General features: G+C 37.4%; 1 protein-coding gene across 2 annotated transcripts in view; it reads right to left on the bottom strand.

Moving 5' to 3' along the window:
• Positions 1-560: 560 nt before the first annotated feature.
• adgrd1 (adhesion G protein-coupled receptor D1) overlaps positions 561-16,306 on the bottom strand; it is a 71,592-nt gene continuing 55,846 nt past the window's right edge. For both annotated transcript variants that reach the window (XM_065247348.2, XM_065247350.2), the window contains 9 exons: positions 13,494-13,605; positions 12,846-12,999; positions 9,678-9,744; positions 9,464-9,530; positions 8,279-8,370; positions 8,071-8,197; positions 7,841-7,882; positions 3,701-3,793; positions 561-3,564 (listed from right to left, as the gene is read on the bottom strand). In XM_065247348.2, the coding sequence (XP_065103420.1) occupies positions 3,469-3,564; positions 3,701-3,793; positions 7,841-7,882; positions 8,071-8,197; positions 8,279-8,370; positions 9,464-9,530; positions 9,678-9,744; positions 12,846-12,999; positions 13,494-13,605 (850 nt within the window). In that variant the 3' untranslated portion in view covers positions 561-3,468. The remainder of the gene's footprint in view (positions 3,565-3,700; positions 3,794-7,840; positions 7,883-8,070; positions 8,198-8,278; positions 8,371-9,463; positions 9,531-9,677; positions 9,745-12,845; positions 13,000-13,493; positions 13,606-16,306) is intronic.

Genomic DNA, 16,306 nt, shown 5'->3' with positions numbered 1-16,306 from the left:
TCAATAGGATGATGGTATGGGTTTCTCCACCCCATAACACAAGCCCATAAGGATTTCATTAATGCTTCTTCACTAAATCAAATTTTCATTGTCATGTCTTGGCTCTATCGGTTTACATCACCCTATTCCTTGTCATAAATAAATAAAAACAATGCGTGGGGACTTTGCCTTTGTTATGTATTACATAATATCATATTGACATATTAGGCAATTTAGAACCCCATCTAAAAGACTGATCCATAATGCTGGTGGAGCCTTATTTATATTGTGCTCAGACTATAAAACATGTTGGATAAGCGGCACTCTAATTCATCTTTAATCTTTCATTTTAAGAAGCCACTTAGGACCTTCATTGCTTAATTGCAAAAATACCAAGTCAATAAATCCCAATTATCTGTTCGTGAATATGGACTTAATATGGTCCCCCGTTATAGCTTAATCGCCTTATATGGCATACCAACAATGTAATACTTTATATATGACTAACTAGAACATGACACTTCCTGCAGGAATTACATCAGTCTGAGCCATATACAACGTTAATACTTAATAAAATACTTTTTATTCAAACACATGGGTGCAATATTAACAAAGACTTTTGATTATAATATGCAAAGACAATGAAAGTGTCATATAGAAAACATCCATTTCCATTTTACATAGGAAGACATAATCGTAAATCGCAATACAAGTCATTTTAATCAGCATTCCACTATCATTGGAAATCCTTTGTCACACCAAATCCCACCGAAGGATTCACAGTGGTTCATATCATAACATAAAACAACAACACACAGGTTATGTCACTTTCCTCATTGTGAATAATCACACACCATTGCATGCTATGGTTTTGGGATGTTTTGTTATAAATATCAGTAAAATGATGAAAGTGACAGAATCATGGCCAGAACTCGATGACTTATATGTAGCAATATAAGACTTTCAAATATGTACAGCTCACATATATCATATCACAGTACAGTTTTATAGACTTAAATAAAGTTTTATTTCTAATAATCTTATAGTTTTAAAACAGAACTAAGTTGAGTGTTAAAATAAAGCAGAATAAATTCAACGGAACGCAAAAGAACAGGAACTTCACAGAAAGTCTTCTCACATTTTATGAATGAAAAACAACACTTTTCACCGGGATTTGTAAATCTAAGGCACTTATTTTTTATGCATCGGAAAACACTGCTAAGCACATTTGTGTGTGTGTGTGTGTGTGTGTGTGTGCAATGCTTACGCTGATACGACTACATTTAAATGTGAAAATGTAAAAACAATACAATCCCAAACAATTAAAGTGAGTGTAAAACAACATTAGCACTGCAAATAAACATAGTACATAAATGGGTTAAACGCACATAAAATCACCTGATAAAGAGATGATGCACAAACAAGGAATTAAATAACAATTCAACTACAAACTGCATTTAGGTGAAATGTTCAACCCAGTCCTTTATTTTTTGTCTTTTGGTGATGGCTTGAACTGCTGGTGATAAACTAAAGTACCTAACAGGAACTAAAAACGCCCATAGAATTGGAACGCTGGTCATTGTCAAAGTTCCACATATCCCTCCCTCCTATGAGTTTGTCCGTTCAATTTTTTTACTAACTTATTGATGCTTCCAGCTACCAATTAGTGTGCAGTACTTTTAAGTCCACACTAAATCAAATTGACACAAACAGGGAGAATTTCCCCTAAACTTAACACTCACACAGCAAACGACTCTGGGCCAGACTGGTTCCAAAGGTGGCAGCTCTGGAGCTGATCCGGCCAGAAGTCATCTGCTGTCTGGGCTAGGCCTGATCCTAAGCTACAAAACAATAGCTGATTTAGCCATAAAGTCCAAATAATAAAGAGATCGATGTGAAGTTCGTCACAACATGTATGTAGCCCGTAATGTGTGTGGTTCAAAATGTTGGTGATCCTATGCGCATCACATGTCTTGTCAAAATAAGTGCCTGCTGCCGACGCGTCTAAAGGGTTTATGATAAATGAGAAGCTTGCATTTGCCAGATACTCACATAATCAGAGTTTAGTGTTAAGGGAGTGTCTTGCGTGTATTTTGTGAACGTGAGCATTTCTTTTATCATAAATGTTTTGACGCGTATGCAGCAGGCACTTATTTTGACAAAACACCTGATGCATACGGTTCACATGATGCAACAAACACATATTTTGAAAACACGAGCAACGCACATGACACTCCGAACACATATTTTGAATTTGCTCCCCTCGGATGAGCAGTCACGAGCCGCCACTGTTAGGGATGCACCAAAACTAAATTTTTGTGCTGATACAGTTATTCGATTACTTAGAATGACATTTAATAATCTTGCTTTTTACTCCTCGTTTCAAATTAATATGTCATGAAATCCTAGAAGTGCAGAGCATACAAACTGCAATTTTCTTGTCATTGTGACCATGAGTTCTGATCCGTTTTCAGCTCCTTTTGATCTGCATCATCGGTTGTTTTGAAACAATCTGCAATGTCCAATTGCCGATACCGATTATAGGCCAATATATCAGTGCATCCCTAGAGATTTTAATATTGTTATAAAGCATAAGAATGTCTATCCCGCAGTATCAAAGTGTTTTTGGAACATGATCACAACAATAATAATTTAAAATACATATGGTTGCATGATAGCACAACTCTGGTACCAATAAATAGGACTGTGACAGCACATTCACATACGCGGTTACAGTGTGGATGTGATAAACTGGCTTACGGGTATTTAACTCATCACAAAAGTGTGCAGGACACCTCTATGAAATGATACATGAACAAGAGTTATTTACAAAATTAGATGAAATATATAATCTTGACTATAATGAAAAGGAATAGCAGAGAATTCATTTACCCAGTCCTTCAATCTGCAAAATAACATACTCAGATGTATTTAACACGGTAACAGAATATTACTTAAAAATAATAATAATAATCAAAAGCAAAATAGTAGCAGATACAAAGGAATCGTCACAGACTGGAAAAGTGTTGTGTAGCGCTGCTTCAATCTTTCTTCTTTTCACCTTCAGACCAGTACTTGCTGAACACTAGACCAAACAGTAGTCCACGTGTTTGGTACATGGTGTAAATAATCAGAAGGTAACACTTCGGTTGTCCTACGAGACTCTCGGTTCCTTGAGAGTTAGTACATTATAGTGTTCACAAACTATTACTGGTTCCTCGACAGGCCAACAGCGGGCCTTGTGTCTTCATCCATCCATCCCACTTTAAAAAAAAGTGATTAGCAAGAGAAAATTGCATTTGATAACTTTGTGTCGCAAGTTTATTTCTACCGAAAGCTGCGTTTTGGCCTTTATTCTTCTAAAGGTCCTTTTAGAATGTGATTGTTCTTATTATAGGGTCATAATAACAGCGTTTGTTACAGGAAACACTTTTATATTCTGTTGTCCTTTGCTGTCTTTGGATCAGTCGAAATGAAGACCTGTCATTCTTATACGGCTGACAAATCTATGCGGTTGGCTGAGTTGGTGCTTTTGTCCCATGTGTTCATCTTTGTGGGTGTCACACCTCCTTTGTTGCCATTCATCTGTGAAGGAAAACAATACAGACAGCAAATTGGGCGTGAGATGCATGATGAGGATCTAACAGTCCAGTATATCAAGCCAAAACATTATAATGAACAATACAGATGTAAAGATGGGAAGGTCTTTGAAAGGACTCACAATATCTGAGTTAAATGGTTTGACGTTGATGTTGCGGATAGAGCTGCTGGTCAAAGTCCACACTTTGGTTTTGTGTTTGAAAGCAGCTCTCACCTAAACAGCAATACAAACGTAACAAAATGGTTAGTGGTTTAAAGGCGCTGTATGTAATTTACAGCGGCCTCTAGCGGCAATGTTTCAGATTGCAACCAATAAGTTTACAAGCGCGTGCTCGAACTCATGAGCGACGGCCAGACTGAGATGTAACACACCGGAGAAAGCATCACACAACATGCTGGAAACTCAGGTAAACTCCCACTGCAACATTTAATTGACTGCATTTAGCCTATGTAATGTGGTATTACGTAGGTAAATTTACGGTAAGATAACGGAAACGATTAGTGAACTTCACTGAACAACGCGCATGCAGGTGACGTCACTGGATTTCGCGCCAAATCCGGCCCGGTACTTTCACATAAAAATTATAATATTTTTTTTCAGAGGTAATAGCAAAACCTGCAAAGTGGATCATTTTAATGTGAGATTACAACCCCTTCACACAAAGGCAATTGAAAAGGGATTAGTTTAAGTAGAAACACTGCGGACAGCTCCTTTAAATATGAAAGATTGATATAAAATCCCATATGAAAAAACTGTATAAGGGGCTAATCACACCAACCGCACTTTAAACGCGTATAAATAGCACAAAGTTTGAAAATCGTGCAAAACACACGCCAATTTCCAATTTGGCGTGAATATGATACGCCAGTCCTTCCCATTCACTTATAAAAAGCTGCGTCGCACTGCTCTTTAAAAAAAAATCCATATTCATATATAATAAATCAAATATTGAAGCGTGAGTGCTCTTTTGCTGTTAACTGTCATGATATTAGCAGAAACTTTAAAAAGAGGTCGCCTTCTCTGACCTTGTTTGAGGATGAGAGGTGCACAAACACGCAGGAGAGAGTGAGCGAGTGTAGTCCGGTTCTTCAAAGCAACTGTAAACGTCCCTCACCACAACGTAAGGCTTGCCTCTCCCCTCATTCGATTGGACAATGGAAAGAACCAAATGGCGTCGGGCGCTTCTCCGTTCTCAGCGTTACTTCAAAGGGGCGTGCTGCGGCCGGCGGCAAAAACCGCAAGCCGCTCGGTGCGCATAAACAGCGCGCATGCGCTCACTGCCCATAGAATATCATTCAAATAAGGCGCCTGCAACTGCCATAAACGCTTTTGGTATGACTGGCCCCTAACAGTTTAGGTTTTACTATAGTAAACAGTGATAAACTGTAGTGTACACTTTATTAATGTATACTATAATATTTTGTAGTATTAAATATGGTGAATTGAAAAACTGTAGTAAATACTGTACTGTCATTTAATATTTAAGGTAAGGTTACAGTATTACTACTAGGGATGGACCGAATCCTGATATTTTGGGTTCGGCCGAATACCGAATCCACTGTTTAAGATTCGGCCGAAACCGAATACCAAATCCTACTCTCATCCTTATTTCATTAACAAAGTAAAATACATTAATGAAGTAAACATCCACAGCAGTATATTTTTCATTTTATTTGATTTTAACTGTAAAAAAAGTATAGGCAACATTATGTAAGGATGACAAGTAAGCCTATAAAGTACCATAAGCCTATGCATAATGAAAGCGATGCGGTGTGATGCGCTAGTTTTTTCCAGGTGCGTCACGAAATGTGAACCGCCCCTAAGGCTCACCGAAAAACCAAAAAGCTTATCTCCACGTCAGCACCCGATGTGTGTAATCAACGGCCACGTGACGTCGACCAGCGTAGCGCAAGCCTAGGGTTCGGTTCGGTGGAAAAAAATCTAAGATTCGGCCGACCCCGTCAAAAAGCCCAGTATTCGGTCGAATCCGAAACCTGGATTCCGTGCATCACTAATTACTACGGTATGTTTCATGTAGGATTTCACATTAACTCTATACTAAAACCTATTCACTAGGCTCTATGGAGAAAATTAACCATTATTTTTACTACGGTTAAAAAAACTGTTTCTATTCTATTCCATGTTTACCACAATATAACTGATTTTGGTACAAAAAACATGGTTACTACAGAAAAAACAGTTTATTTATGAAGGGACCACTCAAATTTTTTTTGGTGTATCCTACAGTACCCAGTTTCATGTAGTTTGTGTATAAATAGCACAAAGTGTGAAAATCGTGCAATACATACGCCAAATTCCAATATGGCGTGCATATTATACGCCAGTCCTTCCCATTCACTTAAAAAGCGCATCTTTTTTGTAGTTTTATTTATTGGTTTCTCTATTTTTTTCTGTTTTTTTTTAAAACCATTTTCACTTGGGTTTAGGGTTAGATTTGAGATTTGCTCAAGGAGGTTATTTAATATACAGGTTTCTTCATGTTTTTTTTGTCTATTTTTAAGCCATGGTTGCTTGGAGTTAGGGTTAGGATTGGGGTTTGGATCAGGGGCGTAGCCAGTAATGGGCCAGGGCGGCACTGGCCCGCCCACATAACTCCCTGGCCCGCCCAGGCAAGTTTAACCAAAATACATTTTTAGTTTATTTTTATTATTCAAATGTATTTAATAAAATATATTAACATAAACCGGATTTATTATTGACTGGTGTGTGTTTAATTTGCTTTCTAAATAAAATGGAATTGTTGAAGCAAGTTGTAGGAAGCTTCCGAAACGTAATTGGTTGCTTGGTTGCTAGGAGCTCTGATAGATAGACTCTGTGGGGGGCGGCGGCCGGCGGGCTCTGGCAGTCTGCCAGCTAACTTTGCTAACTGCTTTTTTAGCTAATATTAACATTGCCACAATAATGGCTAAAGTTTCTTTAATGTGTTATTTAAAAAAGCAAGATTTGATGAAGAAGATACGCCACTGCCTCCATCTACCGAGTATTACCAGCCCAGTTCTTCAGACGCTGGTGGCGCCGGCTGCCGCTTGCTCCCTGGCGGCAGTTCCAGTGCTCTCTCCCGGTCAGTCTGACACAGGTTACCCGCCGACCTAACTGCAATTGATGAACCACCTTCACAACCCAATTTGCATCCATGAGTTACTACCCGCCTCAACAACCTTTTGTTTTTTGAAAAAGAACTCTGTGACTCTTTGGACTATAATGAGATCATTTCTGTTTTCAACATCAAACCCAGGCGTTTGCGTCTTGTTTTGTAGAATTAAAACAACAACGGTAGGCATGCTGTTTAACTAATTTCCTTATTTTTGCTCGTGAAGTGATTAGTGGTGTGTTGTGTATAGATGTATGCCAGCCTTATAGGTTAAACTTACATTGTTTAATTTAAACGAGTTGCTATTTTTGGCACAAAAGCTTAATTTCCAACAGGCTGATTGCACTGTATATGGTTGATTTAACATAACTTAGGCAGTGTGTTGTTATTTATTTCAAACCGTGCTCTGCTGAGAGTTTTCGTCATTTCAATTTATTTTTAGCCTACTTTATTTCAGGTGAACTGTTTTTGCACTGCTGACTAGCCTGAATAAGCCTGGTTTGTCCAGCCTTTATTGAGCTCTGGTTTAACATGTTTAGACAGTGTTTTATTATTGACTTCGCCAAAAATTGAAAAGTAAAGATGTCACTGTTTTTGCAGTTTGTCTATTGTTTTTTTCCACTCTAAGGTTTATTTATTATTTAAGTAATTTTATTCTGATAAACTATAGGCCCACTCACTTTTGCTCCGGCCCGCCCAAAATACAATTTCTGCCTACGCCCCTGGTTTGGATGTCATTTTTATGTAACAAAAAGTTGTTCTAACCCTAAACCCAAGCGACAATGGAAAAAAAATAGCAAAAAAAAAAAGAAAGCGGAGAAACCAATAACTAAAACGACAAAAAAATGCGCTGTTTAACTGAATGGTAAGGACTGGCGTATCATATGCACGCCAAATTTGAAATTGCCGTATGTATTGCACGATTTTCACACTTCGTGCTATTTATACGCAACTCAGTGAGACTGGGTTAATTTATATACAGATATGAAAGTTCAAATCTTTACCACTAGGTGGGGCATTCAACAAGCTTTACAGGTTTAAAGCAGCAGTCAAACAAACTTTATCATTTACACCAGCCTGCTGTTTGCTACCGCTACGTCACATTTTCTCCAGACGTGCAACACGCAGCTGCACAAACAATTTCTTACCTCAGAGTTCAACAGACAGTGAAACAGGAATATGAAGAAGCCCTTTGAGATGAAAGACAAATAAAAGATAAGTGTTGTGAGGTCGCTTTAGTTTACATCAGGTAAAGATTTGTCAAACATTATTATGTACCATATTTTGTAAATCGCTTATCATTTTTTTTGGAAATCATGCTAATGATTTGTGATTGATGCCGTGCAGGGTTTTGGGTAGTGCCGCTGTGACGTCTAACCTGTAGCGAGTTGAAGACCGCAAACATGTACTGGAAGAGCAAGGAGTGGTCGTTCACCGCCAGAACACCAAAGATCCACGATATGCCCAAGATGGGAAGGAGTACAGCGACGGCTTTGGTCGTAAGCCTAGAGAGACACATAGACATAGTTTGTATTTTACAGATGAAAGTACAGTAAACGATCAATGTGGGATTTATAATCACTCACTTCACAGAGTTGGCATCTCCATGAACCTTATAGTTCTCGGCACTGATCCTCGATATGATCCGTGTCACTGCTATCAGGATGCCAATGTTGACCTGAAGGGCAGAGGTTACAGCATTATAAACATTACACGCTCCTACCCAGCATAATTTTTAATCTGAAATGGTAGATTTAAAGGAACACTATGTAGGATTGTGGCCAAAACTGGTACTGCAATCACACAACTGATGGCCAATACACAAAATGACAACATAAACATCAGTTGAGGGCTGCAACTTCACTTTTGTCAGTGATATAAGTATTTGAAATAAAAATGATTTCTTAATGTCTAGTGACATATCAGGGCCATTTTATGATTAATTGATATATATTTCTTACCTACTGTTCCTTTAACTGACAAATTAAGCTGATTAGGGGTTGAATTTTAACTCGGTTTGTAAAACAATTAACATTTCAGATCAGAAATGTGCAGCTCATTGTTTGTTAAAAACATATTTTGATCTTTCCAATAAAATGCTGTTTGCCCTATAAAGTTGTTCATTATGTACCATGTAATGTTTGTTTTTAAAGTTTAACCCTAACCCTAAAATATCTGTATAACACTCTATGGGGCGGTTTCCCGTACAGGGCTTATCCAAGTCCCAGAGTAAAATGCATGTTGAAGCTACATTCATTTAAAAACACCTTGTACGCTGTCAAAAATAAAAGTACAAAGGTGTCATTTCGGTACAAATATGTATCGTTGAACTACCAATATGTACCTTTGAAGTACCAATATGCACTCTTTGGGTACAAGGGTGTACCTTTTTAAAAGGGTACTATCCCAGCGTTTGTACCTTTTTTCTTAGAGTGTACTTACATATCTTAACTTATATCAGTGCCATTATTTTGTCTCAAGATGCACCCCAGTATTGTTTTTTGTAAGGTTTGTTTGTAAAATGTCCTTGATTTATCTAAACCCTGTCTGGGAAACCGCCACTATACGTATGTTAAGCAGATGTTTGGGTGGAGTCTCCTTTGCAGGGTCACCATAGTTCCCCAATCCTTTCTGGTATCCTTGCTCACATTATGTGAAAGTTACAGAGTTTACCAACTTAACATGGTTTTTATAGAGGTCGTTTTAATCAAGCAATATCTAATAAAAGTATTTTCTGTGGCGATCGAAAATCTCTTTTAATGGTTACCTACCATTATAACAAACAACGCAGGGGCTACAAAAGCCCAAATTGCCCCATTCTTAAGAGAAAGCCAGCAACTAAAATAAAAAACATGAAAAGAGAAAACAAGATAAAGAAGACAATTGTTATTAAAGGATTGAAGTCAGACAAAGTCATCTGTTCCATTAAACCGGACATCTGTTAACCATGCTATGTCCCGCTGCTGTGTTGTCATGGTAACTTACTTGCCAATCTCGCCGTAGCTGCTTAGTGATGATGTCATAGATACCACACATATGACCAAAGGGGATCCTGAGAAAATAAACATGTGAACTTAGTTTAGAGATGTGCGGTAGAGGAAGACAAGACTCAATTGTGGTCATTTAAATAATTGTTTTGTCACACAGGCAAATAAATGCAAAAAAGTGTAAGATAATTATACCAGGTAAAAATGTGACTAGTATGGCCTTGATGTCGAAAACGTATTTATGTTTTTTCTATATTCTAAGCCATATGTGTTCCCCACCATATGGTTTTAAGCCTTTGTGTGATCACTGGAGCTAAAAATAACTTGATGTAAAAAAATCTGTATACGTTTTGAGATTATGTCGTAGGAACTAAAATAATAACAGCTGGATTGTAGGCGGTTATTTCTGTGCCACCATAAATAAAGAGCAGTGTGGGTTTGCCAGAAAGCTATAAGAGAGGGAGTCAACCTCAATCTAATGTAATGACTTCAGTTTAACAAAGCCTGTTTTCTTCAACCACGTTTAGGATATCAAGGGTATCGCTTAGGGCAGGGGTTATAAACTTTATGATGCCAAGGACCACCAAATATGATGAACCTTAAGTGAGGGATCCCCTACGTAAAATATACATATACATTTTTGTGTATAATAAATATATAATTGACTTAAGAGTAATGCTGGATGTATAAACATGAAGAGATACATTTTCAATTCAAATGTATTTGTCTTGCAGCAACTTTGACAATAAATCTTGTTTCATTGGAGCTTTACAAGAAATTCTGCCTTTTAAATTCAAATAAGTAAAATAAATAAATAATAATAAATAAATAGATAAATCAATGTATTTATTTATATAAATTGTGAATTATCACTTGCTTTGTGTAATCGTATTTTATTGTCCTTGTAAATGTGCCATTTATAATGTAAATATTATATATATATTTATTTAATTATAATATAATTCTGAAATATATGTAGCAATATATATAAAGAAATTTAAAAATTTATCTTTGGCTTTTTTCTCTGAAATTTTTATGGGGACCCCCTTGAATCTCCAGGCTTAGGGCAGAGTTTCCAAAACCGGGGTTCGCTGGTGATTTGTGTGAGTAGATGAAAAATGTATCACTATAATTAACGGGGCGATTTCTCAGAAAGGTTTCGATTAATTTAGCAATATAGGCCTTAGTTATAATAGGATAATTAAGTAGTTTTTACAAAAAAATCTTACAAAAACAATACAGGTGTGGATCTTAAGACAAAACAATGGCACTGACATAAATAGGGATGCACTGATCCGACTTTTTCAGTCCCGATCCCGATGCCTGGGCTTTGTATATCTGTCGATACCCGATACCGATCCGATACCATTGTTAAATTAATAATAAAATTGTTAAATGTGTAGAGTGCTTTCTGCTACATCTTGTATAATTTTATATTTAAAAACCAATAATTTAAAATGATTTACAAGTTACAAGAACATTATATATTAATCAAATGGCAGTGTTTAGTGGAACATATAATGGGGACGTTTGATTAAATAAATATGATAAATATATTTTCATTATTTGCGCAAAACTGTCACAGTAAAAAAAGCTTTAGTGTGCAGATGGTTATTTTGGGAATTATGCGCTTGACTGGAACTTTTCTGCACATCCCGGGTGCAGAATTGATGAACCTAATCATCCTGTACGCTACGATTATGCCTTCCTGTGCGCAGAATTGATGCTCTTGAAGCATCCTCTTTGGGAATCCTTGCTCGACCGCAATGGATAGTTCATAAAAAGGAGAATAGATTCGCCCTGTGTTCAGCACAAGTGAATTGCATCCATCCAAAGGCTTACTGAGACTTTATAAAATCAGATTTTTAAAATAGCCTACAGTTATCATGTGTGTGCGTGTGTGAATTACGCGTTTCATCCGTCCGCTTCACCAGTGCGAGTAAGTTAAGAGGTTATGTGAACTTTAATATCTTTAAATGTGTGCTTGTTGAAGTTATAGACTATAGATTGATTACGAAGACTTTAAATATAGTGCATACATACGTTTACGGTGCTTGCTTTTATAATACTTTGTCCTTTTGATCGCTTGTTAGTAACAACTACGGGTAATGCATAGTATCGGAAATTGGATCGGTCCTGTTAGTCCGATATCCGATCCAGCAAAAAGGGCCCGGATCGCCCCGATACCCGATCCAGATATCGGATCGGTGCATCCCTAGACATAAGTTAAGATAAGTAAGTACAAGGTGTTTTTAAAATAAGGCAGCTCAAATATGCATTTTAGTCGTGGACTTGGATACAGCTCTGTTCGGGAAACCGCCTCAATATGTATGTATATACTTAAAATCTCAGGAGGTACTTCAAGTGATTCATTTAAGTCAAGGGGGTTTGGCTGACAAAAAAGTTTGAAAACCCCTGGCTTAGGGTATAAATAAAAATATCTATTCATCTTACACATTAAGTATTGAACAACATCATGTAAACGCCCTCAGTTATCACTGTTCCAACTTTGCATGTGCTAATGAATGTTCCAATCCAAATAGGCATTGCTTTATGGCGCCTTATAGCTCTGGCACTGTCCTTAAATAATAAAAAACAGATAAAATCAAACAGCTACAAAAGGCGGATTATAAATTGTACCAGAGAGAGAAAAACTCGAACAGAGCACATGTGGCCTATTATCAACTCAATTAATATTGATGACAGCATCAACAAAGACGACCCACCGAAGATTTAATGCACTGATATATTTGTTCAAATTTCTTTCCCTCCCTTTCCTAAACAATATGGCCACATCATTCACGGCTAAAGAGAATTGATTGATTTGTCTCAGGACCGATGCCTGTGGTGGGCCGACCTCATCTGACTCTCTGGTTTGTGTTTTACGCTGGGTCATCTGAGGCGAGTGAAACTGATTTGGTGTTTTGTTTCTCAGCATGTTTGATTTTGTGTGTTTGTTCATGCGCATCTTTGTAATTGAACATGTGTGTGTAGTCTACATGAATAAATTTACTAATGTGCCACTTATGCGCATGGTACTTCAGTTAGAAAAATCTGTGTCTTATTCGCTAACCACCTGCAATCCAATTGAACAATGAAGTAGTTTATTAAATCGTTTGTTTTATTTACAGTACTGAATTCAACCAATAATGTTCTGCAGACTCACCCCATCCAATAGCATAGTAATAAAAGTGCTTGCTGCCCTCAGAGCCGAACACCTTGATCACCATGCTGTAGAGATGCAGTCCTTCCACTAGCATCCAGGCGAACGCACACAGGAAGAAAAAATGCAGCAGCACAGCCATGATCTTACATGGAAGCTGAGAGAAAGAGAACATAATCATCACAGATTAATGAATTAAATTTGAATCATTTTTTACCTACTCAAAAAACTATTGGATTTTGGAGACAGCCATTAAGTTTAGGGATTTCATACCAACTCAACAATGTAATTAAACGCCTGCAGCGACAGTTCCTCCAGGTCATCAGATAAATGAGGCGAAATCAAATTACCTCAGTATTATATTAATCTGATCGTAATGTTGCAAGCATGTAAGAGGATCGCTGGAGTCATCTCTTATTCTTAAAGTTACGACTTATTGTTTCTGAAACCAATGACGCTATCATAATCACAATACACAACAAACAATTAAACATGTAATGTTTTAAACCAAATATTGCATTTTAAATGAAGTCATTTGACAAGTTCATCAACATGTCAACTTCAGTGTGGATCCAAAAGTGTTTCGTATGGTAACGGGATGAGGCTGTGCTGAACACTTCACAGATGAAGTTATAACAGCGTTAGACTCACCATTCCTGGACTGAAGCGGAAACTGATGAGCAGCAGAATCTGAGCGACTAGGATGGCAAACGCCAGGTTGGCGTGAATGTGGTACCGCTGGTTACGAATGGTGCTTACAGACCTATATGCATAGCAAAAGGTACAAGGAAAAAGCATGTATTAAAAACAGTAATGATGAAGAAAAATAAGAAATAAAGGTGTACAGTAGTTTGCAGTAAAATTAATGTGTTCTCTTATTTTTTTACTCACAAAGTAGTGGTATAAGTAAAAACGCTGTAACTTTATTGATGTTGAAAACTAGTGCCAACTATGGGCCGGGGCCGGTTGCACCAGCTGTGCGTAAGTTACGACATAAATGGACCAGTGTTTCCCACAGATCTGAAATTTACTTGTGGTGGTAGCTGGTGAAAAGGGCAATCATTATTATCCACCGACAAAAAATGGTCTACTATACATGTAACAAAGAACTAATAATGTGTGACACAACACAATACTTTGATTTATAAAACATTCATATTAATTTCACATTATAGTTCATTAATCTAACCACCCCAAACTTTTTTTGCCATAAACAAAGCTGACACTGTTTGTCAAAGCACCACGAAAACACTTGATGTTTTTGCACTGATATATGAAGCAATTTGATGACCCCTTTTATCAAACTCAATTATATACAATACTATGTATACTATAGCCTATATAGACAGTGCAGGTCTATAGATTATAAATGTGACTGATGTTATAATTTTAATAACTTCTATAAGATAGGCACTTTTACTGCTTCTGCTTTCTATTTCTCTTTTGCCGATTAAAAAAAGCTTAATCCACTAATTATTTCAGATTTAAAAGTCTACTTGCTGTCCCGATGACAGACTTTACATTACAGCTTTGCGTTTTTTATATCCTGAGTCAGCTAGAGCTTTGCTCATTCAGTATTAGCACTGCTTTTTGCTACAATCTCTGTGCAAACTGTTTAGATTTTAGTAAAGATATTGTCTATTAATAGTAAGATTATTAAAAAATGGGATAAAGAAAATGAAGCGGCGCGTGGTCGTGACAAGAGCCAGTTGCTATCGCCATAGAAACCGGAGGCACGCTAAAACAGCACTCGAGCTTTAGCGCGGTAGCGCTCACGGCCGTTCTCCGATCGATTCGGGTTTTACACACAATATTAATCAGACTTGGGACCCGAAGTAATGAACTAGGACCGACCCGGACCCATCTGACCATTTAAAATATAAACCCGGAACCGTACGGGTCCCGCGTCCTCAGTGAAGAAAGACCTCTAATGGTAAAACTCTGCTCAAGTTCAGAAACATGAAAGGATACAATGTGACACTGAGGTTGCTTCGCGTCGCGCCCAATTCATTGAGAAACAGAGAGCACGTGAACGGACACTCAACCGGAGAGACACAACGTGCTTGCACGCAAAATGAAGCCAACTTAGATGCTATAAACACATATGCACATAAGCATATGCGACCATTTTGGTCGCAGTGTGTTCCCTGGCTGCTCCGTATGTGCTGCTGCAGTTGATCCAGTTTGCCGCGCTGGATGATGAGTTTATGACGCGTGCATCATCTTCACGGTCACCCGACCCCCACCTCTCTCTCGCGCTCTCTCTCTCTCGCGCTCTCTCTTTCGCGCTCTCTCTCTCTCTCTCTCTCTCTCTCTCTCTCTCTCTCTCCAAAACACGGGTCATCCAGTCGAGTTCAGAAAATACGGAAATTCGTAAAGTGATTTTTTTTACCTGGGCGGGTCGCAATTTACCTGGGCGCAGCGCCCAAGTAGAGCCTATGTATGGGAAACACTGTGGACACTAAGTTACAACTTAAGCACTACTAAATGTTTTTGTGTTGCACCATTAAACTTAGTTTAAACGTAACAATACATTGTAACTGAATATTTACGGAAAGCCTCTGTCCATGAATAACGGTCGGAATAAGATGTCAGCCAGATTAGATCACATCGAAGAGCTCGTAATTGATTATGAAGAGCCGCAAGTTCGTCAACGAGTTTTCAAGAACTGTTTTGTTGTCTGTGTATCCATCAATTAAAATAAGATTTTACATTTCTTCCTGTTTATTTTCTCCTCCATGTGTGGGATAGATATTTTCAATTAAAAGTGTAATGATTTGAGTTTGATAACGTATGCTTTATCGTCTTTTTTAACTTTCAGTTTAGGCCAGTCAAGAATGAGTTTGAAATTACGTACTGTTCAGACTATTTCCAGTTAACCTATTAGACGGCTTGTGATTGGGTTAAGAAAAATAGACATCATTCTATGCGACAACGCATTACTTTACGGAGAGCTTACGACCTACTAGCTACATTCTGCCTTAAAAACAAATAGTGCAACCGAATAAAGTACAATTTTTTTTCTTTCTTAATTAATTGGAAGGTTTAAATGGTAGACCAATGTTATACATATACATTTATTATTATAAAAATTGTACTAACCAAGAGCAAAATTTCAACAAAAAATAATACATTATAAATATTACATGACAGAAATGTTATATTGTAGACTAACTGCAGGTTTTAGTATTTTAACTTATTTTAGAAGCTTATTGCATTTTTGTTACTGAAATCCACTTCTGCTGGGATCAGAATAATCCAAATTTTTGGGATCAAACAAATTCCAATCTTACTAAAAAGTTTTGAACAACACAAAGTGGCGATTTGATCCAGATCCAAAAACTTAGATTGAATTTTGTGATAAAATCCAAATTCAGAATCCATTTTTTGTTTTGAACAACCCATCCAATCTGATCTAATCCGATAGCCGAAATCCAAATGGATCATTTTTGAACAACTGGCCC

This window comes from Paramisgurnus dabryanus, chromosome 11, assembly GCF_030506205.2.
Source record: "Paramisgurnus dabryanus chromosome 11, PD_genome_1.1, whole genome shotgun sequence".
Classification (NCBI taxonomy): domain Eukaryota; kingdom Metazoa; phylum Chordata; class Actinopteri; order Cypriniformes; family Cobitidae; genus Paramisgurnus; species Paramisgurnus dabryanus.
Note: the sequence above shows the minus strand (reverse complement) of the source record. Positions and strands in the feature narration are given on the sequence as shown.